This window comes from Xyrauchen texanus, chromosome 24 (genome assembly GCF_025860055.1).
Source record: "Xyrauchen texanus isolate HMW12.3.18 chromosome 24, RBS_HiC_50CHRs, whole genome shotgun sequence".
Taxonomy (NCBI): domain Eukaryota; kingdom Metazoa; phylum Chordata; class Actinopteri; order Cypriniformes; family Catostomidae; genus Xyrauchen; species Xyrauchen texanus.
The window spans coordinates 35,940,416-35,953,611 of NC_068299.1; the positions used below are offsets into that span (position 1 = coordinate 35,940,416).

A 13,196-nucleotide genomic window follows, 5' to 3' on the forward strand; every position below is an offset into this window, starting at 1 on the left:
GTGGCTGTAATCTATCGGCAGCGTCAATAATGTGCTTTGATTAATGCCATTAAGATGCCGTTATAGTAATACATTGATATGCCGACATCACCCAGGGAAAGAGCTGTAGGTGAGCAGAAACTGCTCACACTCCCTTCCATTTTTAAGCAGGCACTCATTGCTAATTCGGACAGACATGAAACAATAACTAAAGTGCTTGGAGTGTTCATGTGGGATTTCCACATTTTATTAAAATACTCGAGCATCTTTATTACAACATCCTTTCTCATATGCATTTTAATAGCAAGGTTATTAATTTTATAGTGTTGTACAGCTTCCGAATATTGAATATATGTTGAGATGAGTTTGAAGTGCACTTTGTTGATGCACGATGCATAATACTGAAGGTATTAGGTTAAAATGTTGATTTAGTAATTAGAGAAAGTTTTTGTTTTTTGTTTTTAATTAAGGACCCTGATGAAAATTAACCATCATTTTACTATAGTAATATTGTAGTAACCATGACTGCTGTCACCATGGTTTTCTGTGCAGAAATTATGGTTTTGATACAATTAACCATGGATTTATAACAGAAATACTTTAGTTTCTAAATAGTAACCATAATTTTACTATATATTGTAACCATGACAGTAACCATGTTCATATTGTGGTAACTTTGATTTGACTACAAAAGCCATGGTTAAACTATGGTTACTGTTGTAATACAATGATTGTTATTTAAGGACAAACCTGTTGAAGTGTTTGCCATATAGATTATTCTTTGGATTTGGATATTTATTTTTTCTGAACAAACCAGATACCGAACCATACCGAAACCATGACCCTTAAACCATGATACAAACTGAATCATGAGAAATTTGAACCGTTTTTGATATATATATAAACACACACAACAGTTAGTTTGCGTCCTCGAATCTGATTGGACGAGAGAAGTTCCATGAGCACTGATGGTCTGACACCATCAGCAACGGGACGCTCCACTGTGTGAATCACTCTGCTTGAGTTCGTGCCATTAGTAAGTGTAAGAGCAGTGCAGATGTGTTAAGAGCTATCTGTCTCTTTACATTTAATACTGTGTCATTACATATTTTAGCCAACAGGTGGAGGTAAAAGACCATTTTTTGTGTAATATGAGCCAGTTGGTGACGTGAAGTGAGTCAGCATCAGTCAGTGTTTACATTCAACAGCACTACGTGATCGCTTGTTTTAATACTACACTACTAAAACAAGGAAATAGCTTTAGATGCCTTTAAACTAACAACTTCAGCATTAAGGCTCATCACAGCTGAGAGACACAACAGACTGATTAATTACACAAACTCAAAGCGCTACCTCTTACCGTACTTTCCACATTGGAGAAGACAAAATGGCGGAGGAGATTGTGGTTTCTATAGCAAATGACTCTTATTATCTTACATTATCTTCAGAAAGCCGACTAACAGACTACAGCATCATCAACAGGTGATCACGCACACTCCATCTCTCTCTCTCTCTCTCTCTCTTTCTCTCACACACACATCCTTGTTTCTCCAATAACTTGTTATAAATAGCCCATAGATGGCTCGCTGAACCCGGATGAGCGGTCTGATATGTGTTAATCCCCGGATGTGCGGTTGTTACAGAGCAATATCTGACTGCTGGATGGCGCCATTGACCAATCAGAATCGATTATTCAAGAGAGCCGTGTAATAAATGTATATGTTGTCATTCAATCAACTTTGTGTGTTTTTGTATTTGTAATCTGTACTTGATGACAGCAGCTGTCTCTTTATGCTTTTTTTCTTCCTTTTTCATTTCATGGTTTTCGCTTTCGAAATTAACAATAATTATCTAGCCCATAATTGGTTCTCTTCTGAGAGGTACTGATTAGTTTTTGATGAGAATTCCATCAGGAAGGGAAAGCACAAACATCTGTGGTTCTTTCTCAACTTGAAATGAACACATCAACCAGTGTCACTAGTGTGTGTGTGTGTGTTTGTGTGTTTATAGCAGCAATGGCACAATTGATGATATTCACATCTCCATCCTTAATTTTCAAGTTGCTTTGAAAGCTGGTGAAATTGGTGGGACATTTCCTGGAGTTTGCGTGTTGATGTGTGTTTGTTGAGGGCAGACAGTAATTCTGTTTGATGTGCTTTGCCTGCAGCCGAGGGAAAAGCTCCGGGACCTCCCTCTAAAGTCTGTGCTTCAGAGACGGACCGAACATATGTTGTGCTCAGTTGGGTTGCTCCAGTCTACCATGGCAAAGCCCCCATGTGGTATTACATTGAGAAGGTTAGTTTCAGCTCACTGCCAGACGGTTGCCCAGGCAAACAGACATAAAGTTTATTTCAGCAATTTACATTTGTCCTCAGAGCACCTTACTAGACCATTGCAAAACAACTCAGCAAAAACATTTACTGTCAAGAACATTTCAAATAAGCTATTGCTTTAAATTTGATCGTGCAGCTCAGCGCAGAGGACCATTTTATTGTTTAAAAGTTTAGGCTTATTGATGTTCTCCTCAGTTATGTTTGTTAAAAGCATCAAATTTGTCTCTAAATATCCTCAGATGAGATTGAAATAGAAACAACTGAAATATTAAAGGGATCTCTTTGTAATTTGTAATATCTTTCTCATGCAAGATCTACTGCAGTCATTTCTCACCGGATACATTTGTGTTAAATAGTGTATTAATGGCTCTGATCCCACACAGCTTCATGTTGGAAGTGGATCCTGGCAAAGAGTGAACACTAAAGTACCCATCAGATCTCCCCGCTACGCAGTCTTTGACTTATCCGAGGGAAAGCAGTATCAATTCCGTGTGCTGTCTGCTAATATGAATGGCACCAGCAATCCATCGGAACCCACCAAATCTATAGTAACACTGCATCTGAAGAGTAAATATCTGCATGTCACAACAAGGCCACCATGGCTGATGTTTTCAAATTAAGGAATGGTTCACCCCAAAATGACATTTTATTTCACCATAAGATTTATGCTCCAGCCTGTATTATTTAATTTCTTCTGTTTAAAGGAGATCTTAGGCAGAATGTCTAAGTGTCTATTGTCTGTGCAATGAACGTGGAGGGTGATTTATACTGCCAAGCTCCAAAAAACATCCATAAAAGTAGTCCATATGACTCTTGCGCTATTTTCCAAATCTTCTGAAGGCATAAGATAGCTTTGTGTGAGGAACAGACCAAAATTTAAGCCATTTTTCAATGGTAATCTTCCCCTCTGCTACAGCTCTTAAATCTCATTCGTGTGGATGTTAATAAAAAAATGGTGTCGTTGAATCTTTTGCATCAGGTTTTTGTCATTGACGGTAAATGCCACTTCAAATGTGATTTGAGATTGAGGAGGGGAAGATTATTAGTGAATAATGACTAATATTTCAGTCTGAAATATGAATCGTATGGACTACTTTTATGATATTTTTACTGTGCATTTTTGAACTTTACGAATCACCATTCAGTTTCATTGTATGGAAAACAGAAGCTCAGACATTCTGAAAAAATTCTGCTTGTGTTTCACAGTAGAAAGTAAATCATACAGGGTTTGAACGACACTAGGGTGAGTAAACGATGACAACATTTTCATTTTTGGGTGAAATATCCCTTTTAGGAATTATTGAAATGAACTGTTGCATATGAAAACGGGATGTAGATCTTTGAAGTTTGTTCAAGCTGTGACTTTGATGTTGTTATTAAGGCAGTAATGAATTTTTATGTGCCTTTCAGTAGTGGAACTAATTAATTCATGATAGGTCATCATGAGATTGAGTCGGCCGCTGGGTGAAGTCACCCCTGAAATGAAGTTATGTGTTCATTCAGGTGTGCCGTCGGCTCCTGGACAGGTCGTTGCAACAAGGGAAACCGACACCTCTGTTCTCATCCAGTGGGCACCTCCAAAGGATCCCAATAACCTGATTGGATATTACATTGATTCTTGTGTGCAAGGCTCTAAGGACTGGACCTCAGCCAATCACAAGCCGCACAAGAAGACCAAGTATGTTTTCAATCTTTTGAGGCACGTACTGTATAAAACATATAAAATATGGGATGCTTTAATGAAATGCTTTAAGAAAGTCACGGGACAACAAACTGTTCCCTATTCGTGGAAAGTGTCTTGAAGTGCATGATCATGAATACGATAATTGAAATGAAATTTTACAACCGCACGTAGAACTGGAAGATCAGACAGCTTACATAAGGATTTTTTTATTGCTGACATGTTTCTGTTGAGTATGTTATTCCTTGTAAAGGATAAATAGTGGAATAGAAACTTCACTCTTTCACTACCTCACTACTGAGTCACTGTGTTCTTGCAGGTTTGTAGTGCACGGTCTAACCACCGGCGAGACTTATGTATTCAGAGTGCAAGCTATCAATGAGCTGGGTCTCAGCGACGAATCGCAGGAATCCGCCCCTCTCTCTGTGAGAGCTGCTCTTAGTAAGTATGGCTGTCCACAATGAAAACCTCTTTTGATTTTTTTTTCTCCAACACACCAAGTTTCAAAGTATACGTTATTTTTTGGCATCACACAGTAAAAACACCACACAGTTCCTCTTCAAACTTACCCAATCAGAATTTAGAGTCAGAACAGCAATCCTCTGTTTGGACTCGGGCCATTCCATATTCCGAGTCTTTAGATTGTAGACTTTTCTGTTGTAAATAGCCAGTCAAAGCAGAGCTTAAAACACTGACTTAAGATTACTATTATTTTGAATTGTGTGGATTGGGTTGATTAAAAGTTCTGCTAGATAAATGCTATTTAATTCACCCTGTAAACAAATAGTTTGAATTATATTTCTCATTATATGCTGTGTTTTTGATTGTTTAAATAAAAAGCACTATGGTACCAATATGGTCTTTACGTCGACTTAGTAAGTTTTCCATGTGTAAGTCCACTCATTAAATCTAGTTAAAAACAGATACTTCTGAATCAAATTTTTATTGATCGAGACATTTTTGAAGCCGTTGTAAAATGCTAATAAATGCACATCAGTGATCGCGCATTCTACATTAATTGGCCTAGTTGCTACAGTATGTTGCTTGGAAACCGCAAACACCCTAAAGTTGGCTAGTCAACTTTATTTCACTCATGATAACTCTTTGAAAGGTTTAGCATGTTAATTTGTGTATGACATATTGATAGGATATTGGTCTTGGTGGACTGCTGCTGATGGAGAGCAAGTGCGAAGACTTGATACTGCTAAAACATAAACAGACATACAGAATTAAGCACATGGACATGCTGCTTCTGATGCACAGTTAGTTAAACACAACATGATGCGTCGAGCATCAAGCATGTAATTCCATCCATGTAAGACATGCTGCCGCACAAATAGACTTATATACAATTCCCATGTAGCAGATCTAAACCATTGGAGCTGGGGTGGAGGAGGGTTTCAGAGAAAACTCTTCCAGCGCGCCACAGTGAAACCAGCTTACCTTCAAACTGAGCAAATTTAAATGTTAGACAAAGAGAGGGTACTCAATTTTGATTGGCAAACCAATTACATGTCAAAGGATCTATTAGCATACACCATGTAAGCCGATTGGCTTGAAATATCACGTGACCAAACTGATTGGCTAACAGATAACAGTTTCAAAGAACCTATCAACTTGCGCCATTCAGAGTTGCATGCCTGAACTTAGTAATCACATGTCATCTTAGTAACTACTAACATCATAAGCAACAATAAGATGCATTCCACCACCTTATAAGCCTATTCCACTGGCAAACACAACACGACCCTCTGAAATCTTCTTTTACACACCAGAGATATGGCTCGCTTTCTGAGGACCTCCCATGTTCCCCTGTGTTGGAGACATTGAGTAATGAGGACGGCCAGCTAAAATAATCTGTCTCGTCCACAGAATTGCCCTCTGCTCCTTATGACATCTCTCTTCTGTATTGTGATGGGGAATCCATGGTGCTCAACTGGAAGCAGCCTGTCCATTCTGGAGGAGCAGAGGTCACTGATTATTACATTGACAAATGCAATGTGGCCAAGAAGGTGTGGAGAGAGGTCAACATCCCACCTGTCAAGGAACGACTGCACAAGGTTTTGTTCTTTTGCAGCATCCGTGAACCCCATGAAATGCTATATGAGTGCAGTGTTAATATTTTTTTCTTTTGAAACAGAAGGAGTGGGGCATACAGTATTGAAGGGTCCCTTTTGTTAAATTATCCAATAGCCTTCATTTTATGTCACAGGCATGAAACATATGTACTAGTTGATATTGCTTGTCAAAATAAGTTGGTATTGGGTGGGAACATTTTCATTTTAAAGAACATTTTATTTGGCTGGAATATGGTCACACCTGTGACTGCAAGATCATGTCATCTATATTTTTGGTCTGTTTGTCTGGAAGATGAATCATGTAAATTTTAAATGTGGATATATACTAAAAGGTAATTTTTCACTTTTTAGGAGTACAATTGAATATACAGTAGATAGCGTCGAAGCTAACAGACATGTACTAAAAGAACCATGGGGTATTTCAGGGTTTATAAAAATATGCATTGATTACTTAACCTCATAATTACTAAAGAGATCTTTCTTTGTGAAGGTTGGAAGTCTGACTGCTGGGTCAGTGTATCAGTTTAGGGTTTATGGAGCAAGTTTGGCTGGATTGGGTGATGCCTCAAGCCCAAGTGCTCCCTTCACATGTAAGGCATGGACCATGCCTGAGCCAGGTAAAATAACGTTTATTTTGAATAGTTCACCAGAAATTCATTCAATATTTGTCACCATGTAATCCACCAGTATGCTTTTATTTTCCAGTCGTCTTACAGCACATCTGTAAAGCTCCAAGAAGGTCCAAAAAGCAGACTAAAAACAACATAAAAGGGATAGTTTACCCAAAAGGGAAAATTCTGTCATCACCCTCATGTCATTCCAGATGTGTATGGCTCTTCTAAAAATGAAGATTTTCACTTGCATTGTTGGTCAATATAATGCAAGTTAATGGTGTCCAGAAATTTGAATCACCAAAAAGCAAATACAGGCAGCAAAAAAGTAATCCATATGACTCAAATGGTTAAATCCAAGTCTTCAGAAGCTATATGATTGGTGTGGGTGGGAAACAGATCAATATTTAAGTCATTTTTTACTATTAATTATCCTCCCTGTCCAGTAGGTTGTGATATGCACGAAGATTGTGAATCGCCAAAAACAAAGGAAGTGAAAGTGGAGATTTACAGTGAAAAAGGACATAAATGTTGATCAGTTTCTCACACACACTTATCGTATTGTTTCTGTAGACACAGAAATTCTTCCCTACAGCTTTTAATCTCATTCTTCATTCCACATTTGTGCTATACTTTGGAATATGGATGTAACTATGGATTACATTTGAGAAGAGTAGAAGATTTTTAATGAATAATTTAAATTTGGTTTGTTCCTTACACAAAGCTTACAAAGAATTTAGGGATGTGCACAGACAGTCGACATTCAGTTATCCGTTTGACATGCCTGTATTTAAATACCAAAATCACTAGTCGGTTATTCTACACTTGCAATAAAGGTCTTCAACCAGATCCAAACCTAATGATACCGGACAAACCATCAGGTTTTGGGCTAGGTTCGGGACAGTTTTTCAAGTATAGTGAGTTAGGGGCTGTTTACATGTGTTTTTGCATGCCTCTGTGCTGTTTTTCAATAGTTTTTCTATGGAAACATGCGCTGGACGGACATCTTTGACCATTGTGATGCATCAATGTTTTTTCAGCGGCCCGTGCAAGACCGCCACATTATTATTTGGGTGTGAACCAGCTAGATTATCTACATGCTTATAGTGCGTGGTGCCCTAAGTGCAGTAAAAGTCTTGTGTCTGCTGAACACACTCATACATAAGTCAACCTACATCTATTGAAAAACATCACTTGGGTACTTGTCTTTTAGCAGATAAAGTACTTATTGCAAATTCAGTTCCTCTGGAGCAAGAAGCCTTGTTAACATGGTTAAATACCTTGTTGATGGATTCAGTGGTTAAATATAATTTCTAATGCTCTCTGGTTTATACGTATTAGCCTCACTTTACTTACTTGTCTGGTCTTGACTGTCTTATGCATTAAACGCAAAAAGTTCACAAATTAGTAAAACTTACGAAAACTGTCAAGACATGTCCGAGTCATGGTACACTGGATATAACTGACATGTATTCGTGATATTCACCCAAATGGCTCTAGAAACAGGAAGGCCACAATATCCCTTGTGTTTACTTTTGGTAGGCCCAGCCTATGACCTGATGTTCACTGAGATAAGAGATGATTCTCTGGTGGTGGAGTGGAAGGCTCCAGTCTACAGCGGGGCCAGTGCCGTCACCGGTTACTTCATCGAGATGTCCAAGAAAGACTCTGATACTTGGAGCAAAGTCAATGAAGCTTCAGTCAGTCACTGCTATCACAAGGTATGGATTTGTGTGTGCAAAATCATGTGTCTTAAGCCTCCGGCACACTTCCTAAGAAATCAAAGAACGATTTACATGTTATTACTGCATATACAGTATATTACTTAAAATTATCATTGAGTAGTTTATACAGCTTCTTTTACTGATCTCATGTTAATTCTACTTATGGAATGAGGCATGAAGTCCTTGATAACACATTTTAATAGCATATTAGTTGATGTTTTACATGTCATCTTGAGCGTATTTAAATACACCTCCCCCAGTGCTGTGGCCGGTGTCTCAATGTTCGCAAACAGTATGCCATTGCTCTGCTGTTTCAATGATACTGGACAAACCATCAGGTTTTGGGCTAGGTTTGGGCCAGTTTTTCAATTATAGAGTGAGTTAGGGGCTGTTTACATGTGTTTTTGCATGCCTCTGTGCTATTTTTCAATAGTTTTTCTATGGAAACATGCACTGGACGGACATCTTTGACCATTGTGACGCATCTAATTTTGCTCTGCTGTTTCAAACTTCTTTTTGTCTCTGAGCGAAGAGACATCCGGTCAATGATAAAATAGTGCTGGTTTGAGTACTTAAATTCTGTATTTTATTATTTGAGTATTTGAAAATCATTATCATTCTTGTCATTGCAAACACACCTCCTTTCTGTGTAAATCCATGAATTTGTGCCTTGATGTAGAATTGGAGATAAGAACACTGCAATTCTGAGTTGCTTTAACAACAGTGTGGTCTCTGTGTGTGCAGGTCAAAGGTCTAGAGATGGGAGCATCATATGTGTTCCGTGTGCGGGCAGAGAACAGCAAGGGTTTTGGCATGGCTTCAACACCCTCTGACCCTGTGGTTGCCAAGGCACTGCCAGGTATAAAACACGCACATGCACACGCACGCACACGCACACGCACTCTCACTTTTTTCTTTTTTTCATATTTTGATGCATTTCCATGTGAAACAGGATATTGAATGAGAAAAATGTAGGGTTGGACCAATGAGGTCTGTATTACATGGAGACTACACAAACTTGTTTTTATATCATTGTGGGGACTCCATAGACTCCATAGCATTTTATGTATTTTATACAGATCTAACAAATTATTGTCCCCTAACCCTACCGCTAAACCTAACCCTCACAGAAACCTTTTTGCATTTTTACATATAAAAATAACATAATTTTGCATGTTTAATAAGCCATTTCCCTTGTGGGGACTGCTGGCTGGGCCCCACAAGGTACTGTAGGTGATCTCAGGTTTTAATATCCTTGTGGGGACATTTAGTATTAACACGTTTAACCATTAGAAAAAGCATAGCATAATTATAATTATTATTTTTTTTTTTGCAGATGACGGTTTGATATTTTGATAATATATGACAATATACTATAGATTAGATTAAAGTTTAAATTAAAGTGACTTTGTAGATTAAAGTCAATATGAAATGACAATCATAAATTGGACATATTTCTGAATGAAACGGAATAGTCTATGAAAAAAAGGTATTTTTATACATCGGATATACACTCACCCAGAACTTTATTAGGAACAGTATGGTCCTAAAAATAGTTCCTAATATGGTCTTCTGCTGTCGTAGCCCATTCGCCTCAAGGTTCGATGTGTTTGCATTCTTAGATGCTATTCTGCACACTACAAATGTACAGAGTGGTTATCTGAGTTACTGTGGCCTTTCTGTCAGCTCAAACCTGTCTGGCCATTCTCCGTTGACCTTTTTCATCAACAATGTGTTTCTGTCCACAGAACTGCCGCTGACATTATGTTTTTTGTTTTTGGCACCATTCAACTCTAGTAAACTAGAGTAAACTCTAGAGACTATAGTGTCTGTTTTGCATGAAAATCCAAGGAGATCAGCAGTTATACCAGTCAAACTAGCCTGTCTGGCACCAACAATCATGCCACCAATTTTCCCTATTGTGATGGTTGATGTGAACATTAACTGAAGCTCCTGACTCATATTTGCATGATTTTATGCAGTGCATTGCTGCCACATGATTGGCTGATTAGATAATCAAATGAATAAGTAGGTGTACAGGTGTTCCTAATAAAGTTCTAGGTGAGTGTACATGAAAAAGGAGAAGAAGTAAAAAGTGTTTGTTGGCTCAACAAACATAACATATTGTAATATAGTAACATAACATATAGTAATATTTCTAACATTTTTAGCTTAACTTAATTTTTATTAATGTGTGCAACACAAAATATCAATTTTAAGGTGAACTAAATTAATAATTGTGAGTTCCTTGTATTTCTTTAGCTTACAAATCTAATGTCTGACCTCAGTTATTATTTTCTTTAGAGCCAAGGAAATGAAGTTAAAAAAGTTATATAAATGTTAACTTGAAACAGCTTGCTATTAGTTGCAAAATCTTATTCGTGTGACATACATTTTTAAGTAAATAAAGTTGAATGAACTTACACATTTGTATATATCTAACAAAGTTGTGCTGACATAAAGTAAATCCAACACATCACATCAACAGTGCTGACGAGTGAATGAACTACTATCCCATGACATAGTCAAAATTAAAAATGATGGAAAAATATAAAACTGTTGATTTAAACAGTTGATTAAAATATAAAAACAATATATTTTAAGTTTACTGAAAAAATATATGTAGTGGGTGGTCACCGCAGAGCTCTTTTGGTGCAGTTTTATTGGTCAGGATTCTCTGATTGGTCGGTCTTTATCTGCAGGATCATGGGCAGTTTAGTTATTCAGCACAAATTCAACTTTTAAACACAATTAAAAAAGAAGTTGAAACAATGTACGCTGATGCCTTCAGCGAACAAACACCAGCGATTAACAGCCTCAGAGCTCACGGTAGTTCTGTTTTTATAGGTTTATAAGCTAATAAACATTTATCACATGGAGAAAACCAGACTCTTGCACTCTTTTGATTGGATTGTGAAAAGTGGTTGTTACATAACATAATGAAATCGGTTGGAGGGCTTGCAAAGTAAGAGAGCTTGGCGACTTCAGCCAAAAAGGAAAGTTACTTCTGAGGCAGAGACAGTTATTATTATTTGTATTATTTATTTTTATATTTTGTATGGAATAAAATACACTGATGAGACTGCAAGTAAATAGGGCCACCAATTAAATTGCAGTTTCATGTAGACTTCAATTTCACAACCATCCTTCAGTTTAACAGTAGTTTACATGGCTGCATATCAGTGCATTCTGTAGAAGTGATCCACATGGTTGAAGGGCCTTCTTAAGAAGTGAGAGGAGCAGAGAGAGGGGGAGAGAGAGAGAGAGAGAGAGAGAGAGAGAGAGAGAGAGAGAGAGACAGCTGTGTGGGATACAGTGGGACGCACTATGGGAGGTGTTCTGAAGAGTCTTGGGGAGCAGCTGTCTGCTCGGCTGCCGATAAGGAAAGAAAGCAGAGGATGAGCCGAGCTGATTCATCCGGGAAAAAACTGGAACCGTAGAGCTGATAAAACTCTGAATCAGCCAGTAGAGTGCACTGTGGATTCATGTGTGTATATGTGTGAGATGTTCTCCATAAAGCACAGCTGAGGAGAAGAGAAGCCCTGTAGGGGTTGACTAGTCATAAGTGGACGATAACAAGTGATCTGTGCCTACCGAACTCCATAGAAAGCTGCATAGATTTCCACAGAATTAGAAATGACCATCATTCACTGAGAAGTTCTCCTCAAAATATGTAAATAAATGTTGTCCCAAACCTGTATGACTTTGCTACTTTTTTTCTCGCCCCAATTTGGAATGCCGAATTCCCAATGTGCTCTACGTCCTCGTGGTGGTGTACTGACTCGCCTCATTCCGGGTGGTGGAGGACGAATCTCAGTTGCCTCCGCATCTGAGACCGTCAATCCGCGCATTTTATCACGTGGCTTGTTGTGTGTGTGTTACCCCTGACATCTAGCTTGTGTGGAGGCTCATGCTATTTTCCGCGACATCCACGCACAACTCACCACGTGCCCCACCGAGAGCAAGAACCACATTATAGCGACCACGAGGAGGTTAACCCAACATGACCACACCCACCCTAGCAACCAGGCCAATTGGTCGCTTAGGAAGCCTGGCTGAAATCACTCAGAACGCCCTGGATTTGAACTTGTGACTCCAGGTGTGGTAGTCAGTAGGGCTGTCAACGAATATTCTAAATTCGAATATATATTCGAATAGTTTTAAAAAACAGAAATTCGAAGGTGAAAATTAATATTCGAATGTGGAAAAAAAAACGCGCCCGCGGTAGCAGATGTGCGGCTGTCTGCTTTGCGAGTGGGCGTGCTGCCTGAGGGGTCTTTGTTGTCACATTTCTCGGAATTGTGTGCCTCATTTTATTTAACGTTAAACAGAAACATGACTAAAATGTAAGGCTACTGTACTGACTGAATAGATGTTGCATGAATAAGGTAGGTTAGATACAGCAGTTTCATGCACTGCAGGCTTCCACTGGTTTGATTATTTACCGTTTCATGTCAAGGAAAAGTTCCATGTTTACCACAGCACAGCTTCGCTCGGAGCGTTCAATGTCGGTTCTATATACTGTAAAACTTCAATTAATGTTAATAATTTGTTTTAATCACTGAATGAAGCCTGCTATATTTGGGACAAGAGTCGCGACCTTATATTGCTTGCACAAAACTCTTGATCAGCACTCAACATTTGTTTATTGTTGTTGTTCTTTTAAACCGTTATGCGCAGAGAGCGTGAGGGCGAGAGAGAGAGAAAGAGTGCCTGCGCGTGCGAGCGAGAGTGAGGTCTTGGCCATTAGTTGATTTACTTGTTTTTGTGTAGGTAATACGTTGTCAAAT

The 13,196-nt window shown here is 38.5% G+C and overlaps 1 protein-coding gene across 2 annotated transcripts in view; it reads left to right on the forward strand.

The window, feature by feature from the left end:
• The window catches only part of LOC127617918 (myomesin-2-like), a 62,676-nt gene that overhangs the window by 17,009 nt on the left and 32,471 nt on the right, over positions 1-13,196 (forward strand). For both annotated transcript variants that reach the window (XM_052090087.1, XM_052090086.1), the window contains 8 exons: positions 2,147-2,274; positions 2,696-2,879; positions 3,816-3,990; positions 4,313-4,434; positions 5,866-6,053; positions 6,562-6,688; positions 8,225-8,403; positions 9,151-9,265. In XM_052090087.1, coding sequence (XP_051946047.1) covers positions 2,147-2,274; positions 2,696-2,879; positions 3,816-3,990; positions 4,313-4,434; positions 5,866-6,053; positions 6,562-6,688; positions 8,225-8,403; positions 9,151-9,265 — 1,218 coding nt within the window. The remainder of the gene's footprint in view (positions 1-2,146; positions 2,275-2,695; positions 2,880-3,815; positions 3,991-4,312; positions 4,435-5,865; positions 6,054-6,561; positions 6,689-8,224; positions 8,404-9,150; positions 9,266-13,196) is intronic.